The 21,474-nt window shown below is 55.9% G+C and overlaps 2 protein-coding genes across 7 annotated transcripts in view; both read left to right on the top strand.

The window, feature by feature from the left end:
* The window catches only part of KIF6 (kinesin family member 6), a 422,193-nt gene extending 416,386 nt beyond the window's left edge, over positions 1 to 5,807 (top strand). For 2 of the 6 annotated variants that reach the window (XM_027524813.1, XM_027524812.1), the window contains exon 22: positions 4,713 to 5,807. In XM_027524813.1, coding sequence (XP_027380614.1) covers positions 4,713 to 4,723 — 11 coding nt within the window. In that variant the 3' untranslated portion in view covers positions 4,724 to 5,807. Of the gene's footprint in view, positions 1 to 547; positions 2,761 to 4,712 lie in introns of those variants that run through there. The other 4 variants (XM_027524814.1, XM_027524809.1, XM_027524811.1 and 1 more) reach the window with 3 other exon arrangements.
* A 7,538-nt stretch (positions 5,808 to 13,345) lies between these two features.
* On the top strand, positions 13,346 to 21,326 carry KCNK16 (potassium two pore domain channel subfamily K member 16). Its single transcript, XM_027525222.1, has 5 exons — positions 13,346 to 14,698; positions 17,871 to 17,985; positions 19,108 to 19,274; positions 20,076 to 20,241; positions 20,565 to 21,326. Exons 1-5 carry the CDS (start codon positions 14,486 to 14,488, stop codon positions 20,786 to 20,788), a joined length of 885 nt encoding a protein of 294 aa, XP_027381023.1. The 5' UTR covers positions 13,346 to 14,485; the 3' UTR covers positions 20,789 to 21,326.
* Positions 21,327 to 21,474: the final 148 nt, after the last annotated feature.

Raw genomic sequence — 21,474 nt, 5'->3', positions numbered from 1 at the left:
TCTCAGGGAAGTACCTTCCTGGGAAGGTCTGGATGGCTTGGACTTACTGCCGCCTGCACGGGACACGTGGGGGTCACGAAGATTTGTTTATACACTGAAAGGAACAGCCCAGGAAGGGGGGGGAAAATGGAAGGGGTTTTATGATGTGGGAAAGAGGACCAAAATGCAAGAGAAAATTCTTTGAGGAAGTTGACGGAATAATGTCCAGGATGTAAGTGGAGGGAGCATTGTTCTTGGAGCTAGGAGACACCCCCACCCCCCAGAACAAATTCATAAAACTCAACCATCATTTGTCCCATCCAAAAGTCTACAAATAAGCAATATTTTAAAGTTCCATTTACTCAGCTTTTGTTTCACACATTAGCGATGTGACCCTCCAGCCTGCTCCAAAGAGAAAAGGCAGACATCCAAGGTCTATGGCAGGAGGGCATCTTCCCGCTGACACCAGGCCTGGCTGATGCAGGAAACTGGGTCAAAGACTGGGGCACTCTTGGGTTTGTTTTGTTTTAACTATTTATTTTTATGTATTTATTTTATTTGGCTGCAGCAGGTCTTCGTTGCAGCACGCGGGATGGTCCATTTCCACTGTGGCACGCGGAATCTTAGTTGCTTACATGCACGATCTTAGTTCCCTGACCAGGGATCGAACCCGGGCCCCCTGCATTGGGAGCAGCATGGAGTCTCAGCCACTGAGCCACCAGGGAAGTCCAGCTGGGGCGCTTTCATTATGATGTTTAGAGCAGGTTACCAGTTATGTTTTCTTCATGAACATTATTCCATGTGGTGCCCTCAACATGCTGTAAGGCGCACAGAACCACGAGTGTGATTCCCCCCTTTTGACAGGAGAGGAAGCTGAGGTACGCCCCCCACCACCCACCACCCCCGACTGCAATGGCAGAGCCAGGAGAACCCAGGCCTCCCGCGCTCCGCTGGGCCGAGCCGTCTGGAAAGCCAGCTTGCTGAGGGTGTTTTCCCTCAGCCTCCACCCTCCCTGCAGCTGGGGAGCTTGGTTCTCCAAACAAACGGCAGCCTGGAAGTAATTCATCAAAACAAACACAAGTTCGAGGGTTCAGTTTTTATTCCCCAAGGGGAGGAAAATAATCCCAGGTTCTTAGTGACCGCGGGGCCCCAGGGAAGCTGAAGACAGGGTGACAAAGGGCCCCCCTCTGGCGAGGTCGGGGCTGCAGAGCAGCAGGTGCAGTCTCCCCCCGCCCCCGACACACGGCAGATGGCCCGGGTCCACCACGCTGCGCTGTCTACACAGCCTACTTATCAGGCCTCCCTGTGGGCAAACACATGGGCTGGGCCCAGGCACCTTGCCCTCCCCTCCGCAGCCAAAGCAAACACTGCCTGTCCCTGCCCTGGGCCCCTCTGCTCTTAATTCAGTGGCGCTGTCTGGCGGTGCTCCTTCACAAGTGCTCATTATGGGGGATTTGTGACCGTCAGCCAAGGACCAAGAGCCCAGAAAGGGTGATTTAGCCAGCTCTTAGGCTTCACCAAGGGCCAGGATGAATCTGTTTGATTTAGGATTCCTGGGGAAGCTGTGGAGCGTTCCAATCCCTGCCAGGGGCACACGTGGACAGGTATATCTTCCCCGGAAGGGGCATTAGTCATCCATGGTGTCAAAGCTGCTGTTTCTAGCTGCCAACAGTGGCTTCGAGAGCGGAGAAAATGAGATTAACCCCTTTCTAGAATCTTCCTTAATCCCTGAGTTTGGAAGAATGTCTGTTTGGAACCTTGATGTTTGCTGTGACCCCCCATGACCACAATGCCCTCTTCTCCAGCCAGGAGGAGAACCCCCAAAGCCCCCCAGTCCCCCTAGCCCCAGCACTTCCGCTCTGAGAAGCCCCTGGCTCTCTCCTTCCATCAGGAGCCCTCCCAGGGAAACGGAAACAGCACAGATCTGGGAAGGAAGAGACCGGAACATAAGGGCTGTCCATCTCGGCCTTGGGCGACCCTGGGCCGCTCACCTCCTCCAGCCTCCCTGTCACCCCTGTCAGGTCCGGATTCCACCTTTGCCCCAGTGGGCAGCTCTCCTGAGACAAGGTCCACAAAGTTCCCTCGTAACCTGCTGAGCGCCAGGGAGCCATCAGCGGGGAAACTGGCCTGTGTGTTGAGACCTGATCTAACGCGGTGAGGTGCGGTGGTGGTTTCAATGGTGTAGCGGTGCCCTCCACCCTGGGAATCCACAGTCACCAGCCTCGACTGGTAGCTCCATTACTTAAATGAGGTTCATAGAAAATGGACGGGAACCGGGACATTTGTTGTGAATGGAGGTCGATCTGTGTGAGAGGCTATGTCTTTGAACATCGTGCACTCTGAGCCCAGCACTGGGCCCTTTCTTCTCAGCCCCACCCTCACCCCCAGTCCTCACCGCAGGCAAGTGTCTGGGGCGGGGAAGCAGGGACAGCCCTAGTGGGGAGCTGGCTCCGGCTCTGTGCTCCTTACCAGGAATCCTGGCCCAGGACGCTTCTCAGTGGTGCAGAAGAAGCCTCAGACCCATGACTTGGTCCACAGCCATATGCCTCGTGGTCCCCAGTACCTGCCCTCGCCAACTCTCGGGACAGAGAGATGAAAGCAGCGGGTTTGGGCCTGGCCATTCAGATTCTGATGTAATCCATCCTGAGAGTGGCCTGGGTATGAGGATTCCTAAGGGTGCCCTAGGGAGAAGGCGATGGCACCCCACTCCAGTACTCTTGCCTGGAAAATCCCATGGACAGAGGAGCCTGGTGGGCTGCAGTCCATGGGGTCACTAGGAGTCGGACACGACTGAGCGACTTCCCTTTCACTTTTCACTTTCATGCATTGGAGAAGGAAATGGCAACCCACTCCAGTGTTCTTGCCTGGAGAATCCCAGGGACGGGGGAGCCTGGTGGGCTGCCATCTACGGGGTCGCACAGAGTCCGACACGACTGAAGTGACTTAGCAGTAGCAGTAAGGGTACCCTTTCCAACCTGCACCAGAGCTGGGGGAACCTTGGGTCCAGAGTGACTAGAACACATCACCTTCCCATGCTCTGGTGTGTCTGACTTTCTTCCTGGTCTAGGAGTCAAATTATGACAGCCAGGAATGTCTTAAAAATAAGGACTGGGCTTCCCTGGTGGCTCAGTGGTGAAGAATCTGCCTGCCAATGCAGGAGATGTGGGTTCCGTCCCTGATCCAGGATTATCCCACATGCCACAGAGCAGCTAAGCCCAAGCACCATAACTACGAGCCTGTGCTCTAGAGCCCAGGAGCAGCAACTACTGCACCCATGAACCCTAGAGCCTGTGCTTTGCAACAGGAGAAGCCCCCGCAGGAGAAGCCCATGCACTGCAACTAGAGAGGAGCCCCCACAGAGAAGTCCGAGAAGCAATGACGACCCAGTGCAGCCAAAAATTAAATAATTTTTGTTTAAATAAATAAGGACATCTCAGGACTTCCCTGGTGGTCCAGTGGCTAAGAATCCACCTGCCAGTGCAGGGGACACAGGTTCTATTCCTGGTCCAGGAAGATCCCACATGCTGTGGAGCAACTAAGCCCACGGGGCCGCAACTGCTGAAGCCCACGCCCCCAGAGCCCGTGCTCCGCAACAAGAGAAGCCGGCATAATGAGAAGCCCACACACCACAAATACAGAGTAGCCCCCGCTCAGCACAACTAGAGAAAGCCCGCACAGAGCAGTGAAGACCCAGTGCAGCCAAAAATAAAAGTTTTTAAATTAAAAAAAATAATAATAAGGACCATCTCCATTGAGTTAGACAGTGAAGTCCACGGAACTAGATCTGGCACACAGAACTAAATTTGGGGATCAAGGGTTCACAGCCTTGAATTGTTTTCAACATCTTCCTCCCTGTTACTTCCCACATCCTCTGCATCGCAGAGAATCACCGACTCCCCCTCCGGAAGAGCGAGCTGGCCACGCCCACACCCCCTACTGCCAGGTATCCACGTCCACACCTGGATGCTGCAGCCGCCTCATCTCTCTGTCTGATGCAGTTTTTTAAAAAATACCGTGTTCTTTACCCAAGGATCTTCAAAAATTCTTATTATGGTAGCCAAACTTTAAGCAAATTAATTGCACATCCCCCATATTAGTTCTCATACTTTTCTGGGTCCAGTGAGTCTGAGTGGGGCCCAAGAGTCTACATCTCTTAACAAGCTCCTGAAGATGCCCGTCCCACAGGTCAGTGGGCCCCGCTTTGCAAAGCAAGGAGCCACACTAGTTATTTGGCTTTTTCCAGGTACCTGGTCTACTCCAGCAATTTGGAAGTGAGAAAAGTGAGGCCCAGAGAACAAGCATGTTTTACCCAAAGTCACACCATGGGTTGGGGACCATCCTGGCTAGAACCCAGGGGTCATGCTTCTTAGGCCAGAGAACCCTTTCTCCATGCCCCGCTATGGGAAGCTTCTAGATGGGGCCACATGGTCAGGAGGAAACGTCATGGAGTATAATGAATACCTGGGGCAAAAAGCAAGGAGTGAATCTGCAAGAATGAAACAGATGTGTCAGCGAAAACCACAGAGCAGGAAAGTGAGTGTGGGTCCTGGCTCGGGGTGATGAGACTTTTGCGAAGAGCAAAGCAGGCAGGCATTTCCTACAGTGTTTGGGGAGTAGACACAGCCCCCTGGGAGTAAGGCCCTGAGCGGCGCGCCACCTGACACCCACGGGGGGTGATCCGAGAGGTCCGTGACCCAAGCAGAGCCTAACCGAGACCACCCGTCTCCTTTTAGGTTTCCAGTAAGCACCCCAGTGCATTGTGGCAGCAAGAACGGACTCCAAAGGGCTCAGCTCCAGCAGCGATCTGTGGACTGCTGGAAGCAACTGGTGACCTGGATCCCAGTCGGGAGGCTGTGTTTCTTTAAGGATGGAGCCCTGGATGCTGCCAGTGGGGCTGGGGCCAGGCTTACGGTGCTGTCCTTGCTGTGGGTGCTGGAGCCGTGGGCAGCCAGGCAGCGCCGGGTTCTAGGGGTGGAATGAGCGCTTTAGCTCACCCTTGCTGTGGTCTTACACACAGACAACTACAAGCCTTTGAGGTCATGAAACAGTACCATCCTAGCGCAGTGGCAGGGAAGCTCATACTGGTAGAAGGAGGCAGAAATGATAATGGGCTATCTTTAGCTATGGGGTTGGCCAAAAAGTCCATATGGGTTTTTCTGTAACATCATACAGGAAAATTCCAAGTGAACTTCTCGGCCAACCCAATATTTTCCCGCCACTCCCCTGCCCCAGCCCCTGGGTGAGACGCCCAGGAATGGCTGGGGCAGCCTCACAGCAGGTCAGACCATAGGCGAGGCAGTGGAGAGCAGCAGGGCATCTGGACGGCCAGCCCTGCCCTCTCAGGCCAGGCCCCGCACCATCGCTCTCGTGGGGCATCTGGACGGCCAGCCCTGCCCTCTCAGGCCAGGCCCCGCGCCATCCCTCTCGTGGTCCAGATGACCCACGGGCGACACCTGAATCAGCTGCATTCCCGGGAGCCACCCCTACGGCAGCACCCGGAGGGCAGTGGGTGGCTCCCGGGAGCTCTGCTGAGAATCGCAAGGAGCAGTGTGGGCGCCTTGGGCCTCACCTTCACCCCATGCCTCGGGGCTCGGCAGGGTTTGGGCCAATTCTCCCCGCTCCCATGGGGGAACGTGTCTCAGGGAGCCCTCTCAGCACTCCAGGCTCAGGTCCAGTGGAGGGTGGGCCACCCCTTAGAGGCCCTTGTGGGGACTGCCACCCGCCTCAGGACGCTGGCAGTAGGTCCAAGCCAGCTGCGGTGGGGTGGACGGGGGGAAAGGGAGGGACCCTGGAAATTCAGCTAACCGAATAAAAGCACTTGTCCACCGCCCTGTCACCTCTGGCCCATGAGTCGCCCTGGGGAGGGAGCAGAGAGAGAGTACGGCATAGTCATTTTCCACACCCACCCACCACCCACCCCCCTCCCCGGACCCTTTCAGGTCTGGGCAACAGGATCATGCAAGAGAAGCTAGGTGATTACATTTCAAAGCTAGACAGAGCTCCTCTGACCCACACCCTTGTTTATAACATTAGAAAACTGAAGTGGGGGGAGCTTTCCTGGTGGCTCAGTGGTAAAGAATCCACCTGCCAATGCAGGAGACACAGGTTCCATCCATCCCTGGTCCAGGAAGACCCCACATGCCGAGGAGCCGCTAAGCCCGTGAGCCACAGCTCTTGAGCCTGTGCTCTAGAGCCCAGAGCTGCAGCTACTGAAGCCCCTGTGCCCCGCGACAAGAGGAGCCACTGCAGTGAGAAGCCCCAGCACCACAACTAGAGAGCAGCCCCGGCTCCCTGCAACTAGAGAAGTCCGTGTAGCAACAAAGAGCCAGCACAGCAAAAAATAAATGAATAAAATTATTTTTAAAAAAGAAAGAAAGAAAAATGAAGTGAACGGGAGGTCCTGGTTGTTAATTATACGGCCAGTTAGTGGCAGAGGTCCCCTCCTCAGGCAGCTTTCCCTGATCACGCCCACTAGAGGGACACCCCCACCCTGGTCACCCTCTATCCCGTCACTCTGTTATCTTTTCATCACTACCTGACAGATTTCAGATCTTTATTTGCTTTTCTTTTTTCCCCTTTATTGGCCATGGTGCACGTCTTGTGGGATCTCAGTTCCCCAACAAGGATTTGAACCCAGGTCCTCGGCATTGAGAGCAAGCCGTCCACTGGCCTGCCAGAGAATCCCCTGCTTGCTTCTTCTCTAATGGCCTTCAGAGCCCACCACCGCCAAGCCTAAAAGCCCCACAACAAGGGATTGTTTGTCCTGCCCGTCACTGTGTCCCCGGCAATATGTCCTTAGTTCACGAGTGACAGAGTCAGAGCCATGCTCCTGCTTCTTGGGCCCCCGTGACCTCCCCTGGGCCCACGTGGCATGTGGCAAATCCTTGGGAAAGTCCACGGAACCAGTGAGGGGGCACAAATTGCCCTCACAGCCTGATTCTAGAAGCCTCCCCAGGAGCCCGCAGGGCACAAACACGCTCTTTCTCTCTCTCTCACTCTCTCTCTTACGAGCCCCGAGGATGGCATGCAGTGGGCCAGGCTCCCTCAGAAACAGACTCAAAGTACCCCGCACACCTTGGTACCCAGCCCTCTGGAGCTGGTTCGTCTGCGGACCATAGTGCTCCTGCCCAGAAGTCACCTCCCAGACCCAAAGGCCTCGTTGACAGGGATGTGTGACATGGCCCCACGCAGAGCGCAAACTCCCCTCCTAGAACAGTCGCTGACCGGAGAGGAAAAGACGAGAGGAACACAGACAGCCCCCGAAGTCGCCCCCTCCCCACAGAGGCCGGCTTCTGACATGGATGGCCCCTCCCCCGATGCAACTTCCCCTCAGCCCTGTGGGCCCTGCAAATGGGAGGAGCAGAGGAAACGTTCTGGAAAGACCCTCCGGCAGGGTCTTTCCGCACTGGGCATCCGTAATCCGCACCGGGTTCCGGAGAGCCAGCCATGAAGAGGTCCAGAGTATCTGAGTTCACTCCAGGCCGAAATGTGGAGTTTTCCCAAAACGTCTTCCGGAAAGCGGCCTGGCCAGTGACTTCCCACCCAGGTCCTACTAGGACCGAACTGGCTCTGCCAGTCCCGTGGCAGGAAGTGTTAGGAGAAGGGAGGCTTAGAATGTGGCTCTCTCTGATCTTGGAAAGGGCCGGGGGGTGGGGTGGGGAGCCGTGGTTAGAAAACAGAGAAGCTGTGGTAGACTGAATGCTGCTGCTGCTGCTAAGTTGCTTCAGTCGTGTCCGACTCTGTGCGACCCCATAGACGGCCTCCTACCAGGCTCCTCTGTCCCTGGGATTCTCCAGGCAAGAACACTGGAGTGGGTTGCCATTTCCTTTTCCAATGCATGAAAGTGAAAAATGAAAGGGAAGTCACTCAGTCGTGTCCGACTCTTTGTGACCCCATGGACTGCAGCCTACCAGATTCCTCCATCCATGAGATTTTCCAGGCAAGAGTGCTGGAGTGGGGTGCCATTGCCTTCTCCGGGTAGACTGAATAACTCGCCTTAATTCTTCACCCGCTGTGTAACAGAAACAGGCATCCAAAGCACTGGCCATGGCCTCATCAGGGCAGAGTATGCCTCCTTCCCTCTTCAGATTGGGCTCGGCCCTGCGACTTGCTTTGGTTAGTGGGGAGGACATTGGCAGTTACGGTACAAGCAGAGGCATGAAATGTGCCACCTGGCTGGGCCTGCCTCTTGCCAGGCTGGTGATCTCTGCTTGGCAAGAACATGCCCTGGGCAGGCACTGCCCCCTTGAGCCCACACCTCAGAACACGCAGCGAGCCAACCCGGGCCCAGGCCTCAGCCTGGAGTCGAGCCCCACAGCACTGGAGCCTGGATTCCCCATCAGGTGGCCCAGGTCTGCTGAGCCTTAGCTGACCTGAGGACCCATACTCCTGAGAATAAATGCTGGCTGTCATTAGCCACTGAGACTTGGCAGGGTGGGGGTTCTGACTTGCTATGAAGCATTAACTGTAGCAAGAGCCACAGGAATTGAAACCCAGAGATCGTATGTGAACAGACCCAGAGTTTCTCAGAATTTGTTTCCTTCCTTCTATGCCGCCTATCAAAAGGCACTCGAGGGTTTCCGTGCCGGTCCAGTGGTTAAGATAACGCCTGCCAACACAGCGGCCATGGGTCTGTTCCCTGCTCTGGGAAGATCCCACATGCCACAGAGCAACTAAGGCCGCGCACCTCAACTACCGAAACCCGTGCCTAGAACCTGTGCTCTGCCACAAGAGAAGCCACCGCGACGAGAAGCTCGAGCACTGTAAGGAAGAGTAGCCCCCACTCACTGCCGCTGGAGAAAGCCCACACACAGCGGCGAAGACCCAGCACAACCAAGAAATAGAATGCATTAGTAGTAAAGTCACTCAGTCGTGTCCAGCTCTTGCGACCCCATGGACTGTAGCCCGCCAGGTTCCTCTGTCCATGGGATTCTCCAAGCAAGAATACTGGAGTGAGTTGCCATTTGCTTCTCCAGGGGATCTTCCCGATGCAGGATCGAACCCGTGTCTCCTGCATTGCGGGCAGATTCTTTACCGACTGAGCTAGGAGGGAAGCAGGCACGTGAGAGTAGGTTGTATGGAGCTGGCACTTTTGGCCACGATAGAGCAACAGAGACCTGATTCAGCCTCCTGCACTAAGCGGCTGAAAACGAGGCGAGACACATAAAACAAGGGTTTTCCGACATGCGACCAGAGGCACTACAAGACCTGAAACCCCAAGAGAAGAGAAACTAGTGAGGTGAGCCCTCTAGTCGCCTATGTGCGGGCAGGCTGGCAGTGCAGGAGGTAACCTCCCCGTCAGCCCTCAGCTGGTAGGGATGGGAGTCGGGAGCTAAACACCCCACCCTCCTTCCGCCCCGTGGGACAACTCTGAGTGAGCCCTACACAGGTCGTGCCCCGCTGGGTGCCCACAGCGGCCACCTGCTCCATCACATGTGCGGGGCTGCCCACGTTTCTCCCCTGCCCCTCTTCCCCGCTCTCTCGGAATCCCTTCCTGGGCTCACTTTCCAGATAAACCATGCACACCACATCTGGTCTCAGAGTCTGCTCCAAGGTCAATCCAACTCAGGCAAGGACATCTATTTGAGAGTCATGGCAGGGGGCTCTTGCATCAAGCTCTCTGGGCTGATGAGAATGGGAGTCCCCCCAACTTCAACTAGAGCCCCCCTCTCAACCTTGCTACACACTGGGGCTCAGGGAACGATCTCTCATGAGAAATGAATCCCGCTGCCCCAGTAAACAATGGAATCTTCTGAACAAGGTCAGTAACAGGTGGGCTTGTCTGATTGTCCATCTTCAGCCTCCTTCCCCTTGGCTTTCCCCACACCCCGGGGGCCACACAGCCCAGCGGGACCTCCCCTGACTCTCTGGCCAGCAGGGCACTCACCCATACGGCCTGCCTCCCACACCCTTCACAGTGGGGACACCACCAGGAGCCCAGACAACCACACGCCGGGCTTGTGGCTCTGGCCCCATGTGCCACCATGTAGGTGGGCACCGTTAGGGCAGCAGGACCTGAGACTGGAGCGCTCCACCTGCCCTTTCCCCTGCAGGGGACACACCTGAGCCAGGTGGGCCTCAGCCCCTCCCCTGAGCTCTGGTCCGTGCCTTTCTCATTTGTGCAGATGCACGCCTGTCGAGAAACTCCGTGAGCAAATACCAATGTTGGACGGCGGCTGGGCGAGCTGGCCTGCCCTGCCCTCCGGGCTCATTCAGACGGAAAGAGGCCCACATCCAGCTGCTCTGTTTGCCCTGCATCCTCTGGCCACTGTACATGAAATTGATCGGGGTGGCGGGGAGGGTTGTTTTTCTTCTTTTTTCCTCCAATCTCCTTATTAGTTCAGCCTCAGAAGGTCCCTTATCACTGCCGGATGTCAGGCCACACTCTGCCAACAGGCCTGGCCACGTTAGACTCTCCATTAATTGATTTTGCCCTCCCACCTTGGGGAAGCACAAATTGGCGCTTCCCATTAGGAGCAGTAATTCCCTGAAAAGGATTATAAATCATGCCCTGTGTCTGTCTATCGCTCCCAGCAGAGTGGCGCCCACGTGGGGAGGTGTCATGCAGGCAGGGACCATGTCTGATGGGCAGGGGAGGTCCCTGCAGGCCTGAAGTTTCCCTCCTAAACCTGGCCAGGCCAGGCCACAGCCAGGCAGGGGAGCAGCCAAGGCAGGTGCCAGCACACAGAGGGCACCCAGCTCACATATTCTACGAGTGAAGCGGAGGTGGGGCAGGCACTGGCTCTGGAGTGGGGCGTGCTTTGGGGACCGATCGAGCTGAGCTCCCGGCAAGTCCACCATGAAGGCTCCATCCTTTAGCTCTGTGGTCCCCTTAAGCTGGAAGAGCTCCTGGGAAAGGCTGTCTTAAACTCCAGCCAGGTGGCTCAGACAGTAAAGAAGCCGCCTGCATTGCACGAGTCCAGGGTTCGATCCCTGGGTCAGGAAGATCCCCCGGAGAAGGGAATGGCTACCCGCTCCAGTATTCTTGCCTGGAGAATTCCATGGTCAGAGAATCCGGCGGGGTACAGCCCAGGGGGTCACAAAGAGTCAGACACAACTGAGCAACACACACACAATGCCCTGTGAGAGGAAACAGCAGCAGCGGGGAGAAATGGGGCGAGGCCCTCAACAGGGGGTCCCCAAAGGAGTGGGGGTCTTGGCCCACAGGGAGCCTGGCATCCTTCCTGTCCAGGCCGTGAGGGAGCCCTGTCCACCTGCAACAGACGGCCCTCCCCACTGTGCTCGCCCATGCTCCGCCTCCCTTTCCTTCCACCTGAGAACCACCACCGTCACCTGCAGACCGTGCCCAGACTCAGCAAGGATATTCGCACAGAAGAGGTTGCTAAGACCCGCCCGAGACCCCAGACAGAAGCACGTGAGCTTTCCAAATGGTAAAGGAGAAATCTTCACATACTGAGCTTCTCCCAGGCAATAAAATGGGATTTTATTATCACACGCCTGGCAGGTGTGTAAGCATAACCCTAGCTTAGAGCCAGGACCGAGGGCGAGATGTGTGACCCAGATGCTTGCTTCTGCCCCAGGACCAGCCAGCCTCCCAGCATGGTGCTATCTGGGAAAGCTCTGGGTGTGAGGAGGGCCTTACAGGAGACAGCTGTGGACGCCCAGGTGGCCTCAGGGACCCAGAGCCAGCACCTGCCACCCCCAGACAGGGCCCTGACTGAACCTTGAACTTATCTAACCATTGAGAAGTAACAATCCCTAACTGTGGCTTAAACAAATCAGGCTTAGGTTTCAAGCCCATTTACATCTAGAGGTAGGCATGTGCAGGAATCAGCTGAGCATCTTTTCGATGCTTGTGACCTTTCCTGCAAGGACACGGGGTGGCTGAGCAGGGGCCAGCATCTGTGCATTCAGGGCAGACCACCCTTGGTTCGGATGCAGCACCCTCAGCCCACTCCTCCGCAGCTGTCTCTGTTCACATCTAATTGGCCAGAACCAGGTCTCGGGGCAGGGAGGGCGGCCCTGCTGCAAGGGAGCTCCGAAAGTGGGTGCGAGGGGCAGGCGATCCCCTGATCCCCTCCCCCTCTCTGGGCCCCTCTCCTCCGCTTTCAAGTGTTTGCTTCTAATGGCCTGGCTGCACCTGGGGCTCCTCGGTGGACTGTCCACAGGCTCCCGGAGCCATTCTGCCTGCAGATGCAGAGCTAGAAATGCCAGAATGACTGCCTGGGTGGGGACGATGATAGCCTGGCCTCCCTGCCTCCAGGGGACTAACTGGGTGCACTTCACCCATCAGGGCTCCCCAGAAACCAGGGGAGGACAGAGCTACGGTGCTTTGTTTAACCCCCTATGGGTCTTCACTTACTTCACTGCCCATACATAAAGCGCCCTCGCAGGGCTGTTCCTGAGACAGTGAGGAGTGGGATTATCATGATGGGTGAGATCAGCCAGGCTCCACTGCCTGGGGCTGACATGTACAAATGTGGGGCTCTGTTCGTCGAGAAGGAGGGAAAAGCTATCGGCGTGGCAACTCATGTCTGCGGGTGCAGCTCATTACAGGAAACACCAGAGAACACAAGCAGATTATACTGACAACCCTCGCACACTGCTGGTGGGGATGTAAAATGGCACAGCTACTTTGGAAAACAGTCTGGTGGTTCCTCAAATAATTAAACATAGAGTGATGATGTGGCCCGGCAATTCCACTGTTAAGGAGACTACAGGGGAGAAATGAAAAGTTACAATCCCACTAAAAGAGACTCATACGTGAACACTCATAGCAGTATTATTCATAACAGCCAAATATCTATCAACTGATAAACGGATATATAAACACACATAAAATGTTGGTACATATCCATGGAATGAAATATTATTCAGCCATAAAGAATGGGGTAGCGACACTTGCTACTTTTCGGATAATGAAAACATTATGCTAATTGAAGAAGCCAGACACAAAAGTCCACATATGGTATGACTGCATTTAAATGAAATGCTGTCTAACAAGGCCGTTTTGTATAGCACAGTGAACTACCGATATATTTGATATCCTGTGATTAAACTGTAAAGGAAAGAATATATTTTTTAAAATGTATATATGTGTATAACTTGGAGAAGGCAATGGCACCCCACTCCAGTACTCTTGCCTGGCAAATCCCATGGACGGAGGAGCCTGGTGGGCTGCAGTCCATGGGGTGGCGAAGAGTCAGACACGATTGAGCGACTTCCCTTTCACTTTTCACTTTCATGCATTGGAAAAGGAAATGGCAACCCGCTCCAGTGTTCTTGCCTGGAGAATCCCAGGGACGGGGGAGCCTGGTGGGCTGCCGTCTATGGGGTCGCACAGAGTCGGACACGACTGAAGTGACTTAGCAGCAGCAGCAGCATGTGTATAACTGAGTCACTTTACTGTACAGCGGACATAGGTACAATGGTGTTAATCAACTATACTTCACTTTTTAAAAATGTTTAAACATGTCCAGATTAGGGAAATCCTGAGACAGCAAGTTAACTGTTGGCCAGAGGCCAAGGGGCAGGCTGGACGAATGGAGGTGACAGCTAAAAGGTACAAGTTTCTGTTCTGAGGTTTTAAAAATATTCTAAAATTGATCTTGGGATAGTTGCAGGCCTCCAAATATAGTTGAACAGAGAAACCATCCAATTATATACTTTAAGTGTGTGAATGGTAGCATGTGAGTTATAAATCAAAAAAAAAAAAGCTGCTGCAAATACACACACACACACGCAGAGAAAGAGAGGAAAACACCCTCGATTCCACCCACCTGAAGTGAACCACTGTTAAGACCTCCAGGCCGGGAGGTACTTTGTTTTAGCTTCTTTTTACTCACACTTATGTCTCACCGACGTAGCCTCCCAAGGGAACCTGCTAAGGATTTCAAGCGAGGAGGACTTTCAGCAAACGCATCCAGTTTATTAGGAACATCAAGCCTCACACTTTTCCTGATCCAGGCTGTCCTTTGTCTGTTTGCTTTCCCCTGATTTGTCACCCAGATCTCTCATCCTTGGGTTCCCCCAAGAGGCAGGTCCATCCCTCCAGCCCCATTTCGTAGCCAAGGCAACTGAGTGCAAGTTTTATTCACACCCGTTCTGATTTCTTCCCAGCTCCTAAGCCTGGGGCTCAGAAGACGTCATGGGTGAGAAGCTGGGAGCTGCCAAGGGAGCTGGGACAGAGTGAAGGGGAGCATCCGATTTGGTCCCCAAACACCCATCCAACTTGGAGGCAGAAAGTGGGACATGATGCGCTCAGGAGGACCGTTAGGTCTCTTTGAGGGGTCCCTGCCACTGACCTGCTGCTCTCCATGGGGAAAAAAAAAAAAAAAGCCTGGGCGGGGGGTGGCAGGCCTGTTTGCACTCAGGGCACTTAGTGCAGCCAAGCTGAGATGCACTGTTCAAACAGACTCCCCAGCCTCCGAACACCTGTGCCGCAAGGGAGGGTGAGGCAGGCAGGAGGCCAGACCAGATCCCCGGGCGCTTCCCGCCTCTGTTTCCACAGCCACCCCCACGGCCCTGGCACAGTCCTGGGCCTGCCATGCCCCGCACCGGGCTCTGCAGCCGCTGGGGCGGCCGGGTGCTGCCCCTGCTCCTGGCCTACATCTGCTACCTGCTGCTCGGCGCCACCATCTTCCAGCTGCTGGAGAAGCAGGCAGAGTCTCAGTCCAGGGACCGGTTCCAGTTCGAGAAGCTGCGCTTCCTGGAGAACTACACCTGCCTGGACCAGCAGGCCGTGGAGCAGTTTGTGCAGGTGGAGGGGACAGGCTGATGTGGGATGGGGGTTGGGGGGGCGGGGTTGCAGAATGCAGCTGCAGAGCCATCACCGATGGCTGAGGCCCCATTTGGAAGCCGAGCGTGATGGGAACAGAGAGCCAGGGGAGACCTGAGGTCGGAGTCTGGCCCCGGGGTCTATAACTGGATTGCTGTGTGATATTGGGCAAGCCACTTAACCTCCTTGGTCCCCTTCTAGGTGAGGAGAATAGTCTTATATGTGCCGCAGACGTTTGAGAGCTGATTGAAAGCTCTTTCTAGGCTGCCACTTGCTGCATAAATGTGAATCATGTGTCAGGGCTACCAACACGGTGCACACTTCCGCCCCCACACTCCTCGCTTCCCCTTCCCCGGCTCCAGGCAGCTTCTTCCTCTGCCTTCCCGCTAGCTCACCTCCCCCGTCCACGGGCTGCTGACCACACTGTGGGTGGGAGACACAGATAAAGGTCAGGAGCAGCCACCACGCCGGCCGCCATGGACCTGGGCTTGATAAGCAACAGCCAGGGTGACTGAGCCCCACCCCTCTGGTGCCCATGGGGCATCTCTGGTGATGGATGGGTCACCCCTGCTTGGATCCCTTCTGTAGAAACTATGGGGTCCCAGTCCCTTCTCTCCCGGAAACCAGCCAAAACCAAGGTGTTGTGGGGGAGGGTGAGACCAGGGGGTCCGGTAGGGGACAACACCCACCACAAAGGAGCAAGCCACATGCAGATTCATCACAATGACTGGTCTTTGTTGAGTGTTTATAATGTGCCCCAATCAGCAGGGAGCAGGGCCATCACGAGGGGGTCAGACCAATACTGGTCCATCCCCTGGGGCTCAGTGTTTTCTATGTGTTTCCTCGTAATTACCTATTGCCACCACTCTCTCAGATTTGCAGGTGGGGACTGGGCAACAGAGAGGTGGGATATGTTGCCCAGAGCTGCATAGTTAATGGCAGAGGCAGAACTCTAACCCAAGCCAGCTGCTCCTCGCCACACAGCTTAACATAAGTACAGGGGGCAGCTCTCAAAGGCTGGGCCCTGGCCTAGCAGCATCAGCCCTACGTGGACGCTCCTTACAAAGGCCACCCCTCAGGTCCCACCCCAGACCTCCTGAGTCAGGAACTCCAGCGGGCAGCCAGGACAACAGGCTGTGTGTTAACAAGTCCTCAGGCCACACTGATGGACCCCCAAGACTGGAGAACAGCAGGCCTTGAAGATGAGATGTGGGCTGGCTGGTCAGAGAACTTTCCAGAGCCATGAGAGGCCCTTTCTCCCAGGAAAAGGGGCTTCCGGCCTCAGGTTTCACTTCCTCGCTCCACAGCAGCACAGGGCTGAGACCATAGCACCCCAGTCAGGGGTGAGAAGGGCTCAGGATGGGGAGTAAGGCAAAGGCCCTGGAACCCCTCCACCCTCAGCTCCTGGTTGGAAGCAATTCCTGGAGCTGCAGAGGGAGCAGGGGAGGGACTGGTAGCTGGTATGTAATTAAAGGTACAGGCTTGACTGCAATCCTGAGGGAGGTGCCACTGATGAAAGGCCCCCAGACCTCCCCGGGGGTCCTCAGCCTCCTTGGGAGGGACCCTCACTTGCCAGGGGATGTCCAACTCAGAGGCAGAAGAATGCCAGGTAAGATTCCCAAAGAACACACGTGACAGTCATCGCTCCGTATCCGCGCGGGATTGCTTCCAAGAACCCCAGCGATGCTCTCCGTATCTGCCAGTGTGAACTGCGCTTGTGTGAATCTCCTGGATACGGAGGGCCTGCTCTACTGTTCAGATGACAGTAGGGGGAGCGGAGCTATAACAGTAACAAAAACAGTATTGAAGACCGACACCATCAGGAAACTTGCCCGGGGTGCAAGTCTGCCTTTCTCACCTGGGCACGGGGATTCTTAGAGAAGAATGGACAGTCCGCACTGGGAGCCCCACCCCCAGCACCCTCCGCATTGCGGCCCCTCCTCCGCAGGATGGAGACCCCCAGACTGGCGGAGGGGACAGCCAGGTCTTAGGGCCAGTGCTGCTCCCATGGGCTAGGGTCTCTGGGGAGCAGGCGTGTTCTGGAATATTCGGTCTGGCCTCTCTGGATGTGTGGGAAAGAGAAAGAGGCCAAGGTTCACATGAGAAGAGGCCAATTCTGCCAAAATGAGGAGAAGCAGACAGCCCCGGTCACGACATCCAGACTAGCCCGGCCCTCACAGGGGTCACCCCCGGCCCCTGCAGTGCTTGCTCACCCAGCCAGAGGGGAAACGATTCCCACAGGCACTGGAGGCTGGAGCTTTCCCCTCCCCTACCCCACCTCCCTCTGGCCTTTGGGGCTCTACCAGGTGGCCAGACTGCGCAGCTACCCTGGAACAATTCAGGGCTACAGGGGAGGGCTTTGGGAGCTGATGGGGGCAGGTGCCCCGCCCACCTCCAAGAGGGCTTGGCAGGGGACAGAGGGGCTTAGGCTTGAGTCTGCAGGATTCAAGTTCTATAAACAACAGCATGCACACACGTGCAACGTACGGCACCCATGCACACACCACATGTATACAACACACCACACATATACACCACCAACACAGATACACAGACACACACACACACACACACACACAGAGACCTTTGCCCTGGCCTCTGATGGAATTTCTGCTATAGACCTGGGACTCACCAGGGGGCGGCAGAGAGCAAGCCTGCCAGCTCACCTGGAAGCTCAGAGAACTCAAGGTCCTCTGTCCACCATCAGCCCCAAGAGAGGGCAGCCCCATGGCTTTCCTGTGGTCCCAAACCTCATGTTCGCAAGCACACCCTTCCAGGAACATCCAACTCGAAGTCTTCTCGTCCTGGCAACCCCTGGGGTCTCACTCTCTTGGCTATAGGTAACATGTCCCACCTGGATGACTCCATAAGTACTGTCTGTCCCCTTGGGGCCATCTCCCCTCCACTAGCCACACTTAATGCCCACATCACACTCAGCCATTGGCCAGCGAAGCAGGAAGTGAGCTTGGAATTCAGCGATCTTGGGCAAGTCAGCCACTTTGAGCCTTAGTTTCCTCTTCCATGAAATGGGAATGAGACTTAAGAACTTCATTAGGTGAAACAACAGGGAGACACTCAGCGGGGAGGCTGGCCACCAGCCGGTGCTGTCAGCAACCTCTTCCTCCCACCCCCTGCTGCTCCCCCTCCTCAACAGGTCATCATGGAAGCCTGGGTGAAGGGCGTGAACCCCAAAGGCAACTCCACCAACCCCAGCAACTGGGACTTTGGCAGCAGTTTCTTCTTTGCAGGCACGGTCGTCACCACCATAGGTAAAGCGCTGGGATGGAGAAGGCCACCCCCAGTACCCCTGCTGAAGTTTGAGTTCCCCAAAAGCAGTGGCCGAGACAAGGATGTGGTTTATCTCGGAGACGATTCTGGGAAGCAGGAGAAGCGGGAGAGTGAAACAGGAAGAAGTGAAAGGGCAAAAGAGTTCGCAATCATGAGCAGGGGACTGGTTAGAGCCACTGGGTTCACCAGTGCTGGGGACCCTCTGAGAAGCTAAGGAGAGCCCAGCCAAGTGGGGAGGAAACAGGCATATTTATCTACATACTCCTGCCCTGGCTGGTTGAGGACTGAGTCCGGATGTATGAATTCTCCAGCACTTCGGACCTGCCCCCAGACCAAACACCTCCTGTGGCCAGAAGAACCCCTCGGGTAGACAGAGAGGCAGGGACTTGGGGTGGGGAGTCCCCTGTGTGTCCAAGAGCTGTCCATACAGCTGCAGCTGCTGTCCCTGTGTTCCCAGGGGACACAGCACCAACAGCATCTGCTGTACTCCCTCAGCCAGAAAATCCACTCCCCCTCCCACAAGGAACCCCTCCATCCCGCGAAGCCCGATCTCCCCATTCATTCGATTAAGTTCAATTCCACACACCGTCCTTGAATTCAGGTGACATTAAAGCAGTTGGAGTGGAGGTAGCAGAGCATGAACTTGGATCACACCCAAGGACAGAGTGGAGATAGCAGAGTATGACCTTGGATCAGACCCAAGCTTGGCTCTCAAGGAGCTTCTGATACACTAATGAAGGATAAGATAAGCAGGCTAAAAATAGGAGCACAGGGCAAACTAGATAGCTAGATAGGAATGACACAGAGCACTGTGGGGAGTCACACCTGGTAAAGAGGAAGAGGCTGGAAGTCAGGAGGGCTTCCTAGAGGTGGTGTTTTTGGAGATGAGCCATCAAAGGATACTTACCAATCGAGATCATTCTAGAAGAGGTTGAGAAGAGTGTTCATGGGAACAGAGGAGCTTTCTCTTCGCCCCGCCCCACCCTCCCCCATTGCACCTCTCCTCCCCGTGGTGGTGGAAAACCAGCCTCTGCTAGAGTCTATCAAGGAGGCCGTTCCAAACTCTCCCTTCCTCATATTTGTACCCTCTCCCCCGCCTGCAGGATATGGGAACCTGGCGCCCAGCACAGAGGCAGGCCAGGTCTTCTGTGTCTTCTACGCCTTGGTGGGCATCCCGCTCAACGTGGTCTTCCTCAACCACCTGGGCACAGGACTGCGTGCCCACCTGACCATGCTGGAGAGGTGGGAGGACCAGCCCAGACGCTCCCAGGTAAGGTCCTCCCTCCCCACAGCCCCACTGGGACAGAGTCTGTTGCGCTCAAGTCGCCCAGAAGCTGATACGGAGACAGAGTTTGGCTAGCAGTGTGTTAGGGCTCGACACCCATGGACAAAAAGGACCAGGTGGAAGGAGGAACAAAATTGTGATGCAGGCTGGACAAAGCCTCAGCCCACCCCTCAAGGAGCTGGGCAGGTGCCGGTGGCACAAGCTGCCCCACAGTGGGCGCTGACGTGGCCAGGACTCTGCCCTGGCCTCAATCGGGCATGGCAAGGTGTGCCCTTGGGCCAGGCTGAAATACACCCTGACCAAGAGAGATGGCTGGAGGCCACCTGCTGGCAGCTTGGCTAGGCCTTCTTCGAAGGGGGATCTATCTGGGCACACACCTCCATGGTCATCAGAGAACTCCAATAGCCATCTCCACACCACCCTGAACACCCCCAGTGCCCACCCTGTCATCTGGGCCCTTGCAAAGCTGTGCAAAGAGGCAGAGGTGTAGAAGGACTGGGGACAGCTCAGTGACCATCTTCCATCCCATATCTAAGTCCTCGGGGTCCTGCACACGTGGACACCAAGCCGAAAGGCATCTCCAACTTGACCCACCAACGCAATCCTGCTGACCAGCTCTTTCCCTGGCCCGGACAAGATGTCACACAGAGATACAACCCCCGCCCCACAGGGTGCAGGCTAAGGACCTGACTATGGCCCAGCCCACTTCCTAGCTCGCCCCAGACCCCCTCCCCTGCTTATAACCATGGGCCTTCCAAGCAGACTCAGAGACTCCTCCGCTTCCAGCTGCTGCAGACCCTGGGCCTGGCCTTCTTCTTGGCACTGGGGACGCTGCTCATTCTCATCTTGCCGCCCATGATCTTCAGCCACGTGGAGGGCTGGAGCTTCAGCGAGGGCTTCTACTTTGCCTTCATCACCCTCAGCACCATCGGCTTCGGGGACTATGTCGTTGGTGAGAAAGGGGCAGCCACAGATCACAGGGCGGGGGCCACCGGGATTTGGGGGAGGGGGAGATATCAGTGGGGGGAAGTGGGTAATTCTTGAGGACCAGAGAGCCCCTGGTTATTCAAGGGAGACAAACACTTTGTGAGGCTGCTGCGAATTCTCACAACATCCTCAGAAGTCACTGGTCCGGGAACCCATCACCCTTCCCCCACCCCAGGGGCCTCGCCTGCTGATCCTTATTAGGGGGAGACTGGTGGGAACCCTTTTGGAACCTGGAGGGTGGCTGTCCCTCCGACCGCTGGCACTGATCGTGTCCTCCTTCCCTGCCAGGCACAGACCCCAGCAAGCATTACCTCTCGGTGTACCGGAGTCTGGCAGCCATCTGGATCCTCCTGGGCCTGGCGTGGCTGGCGCTGGTCCTCCCACTGGGCCCCCTGCTTCTGCACCGGTGCTCCCAGCTCTGGCTGCTTGGCAGAGGCCTCGGTCTCAAGGAAGGGGGAGCCCCCGAGACCAATGGGCTCCCTAGACCTCAGAAGATTCCCATCTCTGCATAAGCCCCCCAAAACCATGGCTGCAAAAGCCCCTCACAGCATCCTTTGTCCACCCCATAGGCCCCCTGGATTTCCTGCCACACCTCCTCCTTGGCCAACCCACTCACTTCCCAGCCAGAGCTGGTCTCAGGAGCTATCCAGAGAGAGAAAGGAAACAGGAGGGCCCAAGAAAGTGACAGAAAGGAGACAGAACGGGAGACGGATGTGTGCGGAGCAAAATGTGTGCTGCGATCCCCGAGCCCCTCCCTCAAAAGTGACCTGTGGGGACGTCCCTGGTGGCCCAGTGGTTAAGGCTCCACTCTTCCAATGCATGGGGTGTGGGTTCGATCCCTGGTCGGGGAACTAAGATCCCACATGGCCAAAAAATTAAAAAAAAAAAAAAAAAATGACCCGAAAAAGTTGAATCCAGACATGGATCATTATGACCAAATCTCCATCGCGCTTCCTGAACTGCCCCCACCCCCCACCCCAGAAGATCTCTACAGGACAATAAACAAAGGGCCGCTGTATCTGTGCCTCATCTGATACGTGTGCGGGGCCTCATCTGATACGTGTGCGGGGCGTCATCAGGCCCCCAGTGTGCGTCAGGCGCTGGCCCAGGCTCCAGGGCAGCAACAGTGACACTCCTGCCCCCCAGGTGGAAGGACTAGACAAGCAGAGAGGCAAAACGACCCAGTGACCAAAACCTC

The sequence above is a fragment of the Bos indicus x Bos taurus genome, chromosome 23 (assembly GCF_003369695.1).
Source record: "Bos indicus x Bos taurus breed Angus x Brahman F1 hybrid chromosome 23, Bos_hybrid_MaternalHap_v2.0, whole genome shotgun sequence".
NCBI lineage: Eukaryota > Metazoa > Chordata > Mammalia > Artiodactyla > Bovidae > Bos > Bos indicus x Bos taurus.
The sequence above is the reverse complement of the archived record's forward strand: the minus strand, read 5'-3'. Positions and strand labels throughout refer to the sequence as shown.